General features: G+C 43.2%; 1 protein-coding gene across 1 annotated transcript; it reads left to right on the top strand.

The window, feature by feature from the left end:
• Positions 1 to 254: 254 nt before the first annotated feature.
• srxn1 (sulfiredoxin 1 homolog (S. cerevisiae)) lies at positions 255 to 1,498 on the top strand. Its single transcript, XM_034151696.1, has 2 exons — positions 255 to 521; positions 1,188 to 1,498. Exons 1-2 carry the CDS (start codon positions 294 to 296, stop codon positions 1,383 to 1,385), a joined length of 426 nt encoding a protein of 141 aa, XP_034007587.1. The 5' UTR covers positions 255 to 293; the 3' UTR covers positions 1,386 to 1,498.
• The last annotated feature ends 30 nt before the right edge of the window (positions 1,499 to 1,528 follow it).

The following is a 1,528-nucleotide window of genomic DNA, read 5'->3' as shown; positions in this document are numbered from 1 at the left end:
AAAAAGTGGAATCTTGAGAAAAGAGAAATGTTGAAAAAAAAAGAAATTATGAGAAAGAAAATGAAATTATTTGAATAAAAAGTGACTGGCCGGCTCTGTTGGGATTGGTCAGCCACTTAGAGATGTCCCGCCTCTTAGCCTATCACGTACGATCATCATGTGCTTTTTCTTTTACCAGACGATTTTTGATTGACAGCGCGGAGGACCAATCAAAACCTTCTGTTCATGCTACGCACTACGTACACAAACTCTTATCCAGGAAGTAACTGAGCTCTGTAACTGTCGGCAGGTAAATGTTTCGGTTGTGGCTCTGCGGCACTAAAACCACCCGGGTTAAACTGTCGGTTTTATCTCGTAGAAACATGTCGGTACCGTCCGGTGAGAGTGACGGTAACAGCAACCGGTCTATTCACTCGGACAGCGTCGCGGAGGTACACAACATCCCGATGCGCGTCATCATCCGACCGATCCCTCCGCAGCTGGACGAGCAGAAGGTCCAGAGTCTGGTGGAGACCCTACAGGTAAACACCTTTATATTAAATATATATATATATACACAGAGGTGGAGGAAGTACTCAGGTCTTGTACTTGAGTAAAAGTAGAAGTACTCAGATCCTGTACTTGAGTAAAAGTAGTACTCAGATCGTGTACTTGAGTAAAAGTAGTACTCAGATCTTGTACTTGAGTAAAAGTAGAAGTACTCAGATCTTGTACTTGTAACAGAGTATTGCTACACTCTGCTACTACTACTTTTACTCAAGTACAAGATCTGGGTACTTCAACTACCTAATTATTATTTAAGGTACCTCCACAGTTGTTCCACCTCTACCAGCATGATCATTATAATAATAATTTTAATATATGTTGGAGAGAAGCTCCCTCTGGAGGAACACAGGGATTGTAGCCGTTGCAGACCATTTACATACAACACCTATAGAACTACAGGGACTCTTTAAAGTACAATTAGCTCATAATTTGTTCTTATTTAGACTTGCAAAATCGTGTACTTTCCGATTGTGGTATTACAATACTACCTTCATCACTGCCTTTGTTCTTACTTGTGTGTAATGTTCAGCCTCTCATTCATACTGTAGTCTTTGTGCTGTGTCAGTTCTGTGTATCGTTTATATATGTTGTAATGTGACAGACGTCTTGCTGTATGAACCCTCCCTCTCTCTGTCCTCCAGCAGACGGCAGACCTCAGCGTTGTTCCTCCCATCGACGTGCTGTGGATCAGAGGCAGGGAGGGGGGGGACTACTTTTACTCGTTCGGAGGCTGTCACCGTTTTGCTGCCTATCAGAGGCTGAAGCTGGACACCATCCCCGCAAAACTCATCAAATCCAACGTCTCTGACCTCAGCACCTACTGGAGCCTCCACACCTGACCTGAGATGACCTGAGAGGACCTGAGAGCGTTAAAGTACACATCCTTTACTCAAGTAGAAGTACACACATCCTTTACTCAAGTAGAAGTACACACATCCTTTACTCAATAGAAGTACACACATCCTTTACTTACTCAAGTAGA

The sequence above is a fragment of the Trematomus bernacchii genome, unplaced genomic scaffold (genome assembly GCF_902827165.1).
Source record: "Trematomus bernacchii unplaced genomic scaffold, fTreBer1.1, whole genome shotgun sequence".
Taxonomy (NCBI): Eukaryota; Metazoa; Chordata; class Actinopteri; order Perciformes; family Nototheniidae; genus Trematomus; species Trematomus bernacchii.
The sequence above is the reverse complement of the archived record's forward strand: the minus strand, read 5'-3'. Positions and strand labels throughout refer to the sequence as shown.

Excerpts from the sequence above, each read along its gene's own strand:
- srxn1 (XM_034151696.1), top strand. The coding sequence starts at position 294 with ATGTTTCGGTTGTGGCTCTGCGGCACTAAAACCACCCGGGTTAAACTG. Across the intron at positions 522-1,187 it reads GTCTGGTGGAGACCCTACAG|CAGACGGCAGACCTCAGCGT; the intron begins GTAAACACCTTT and ends TCTGTCCTCCAG.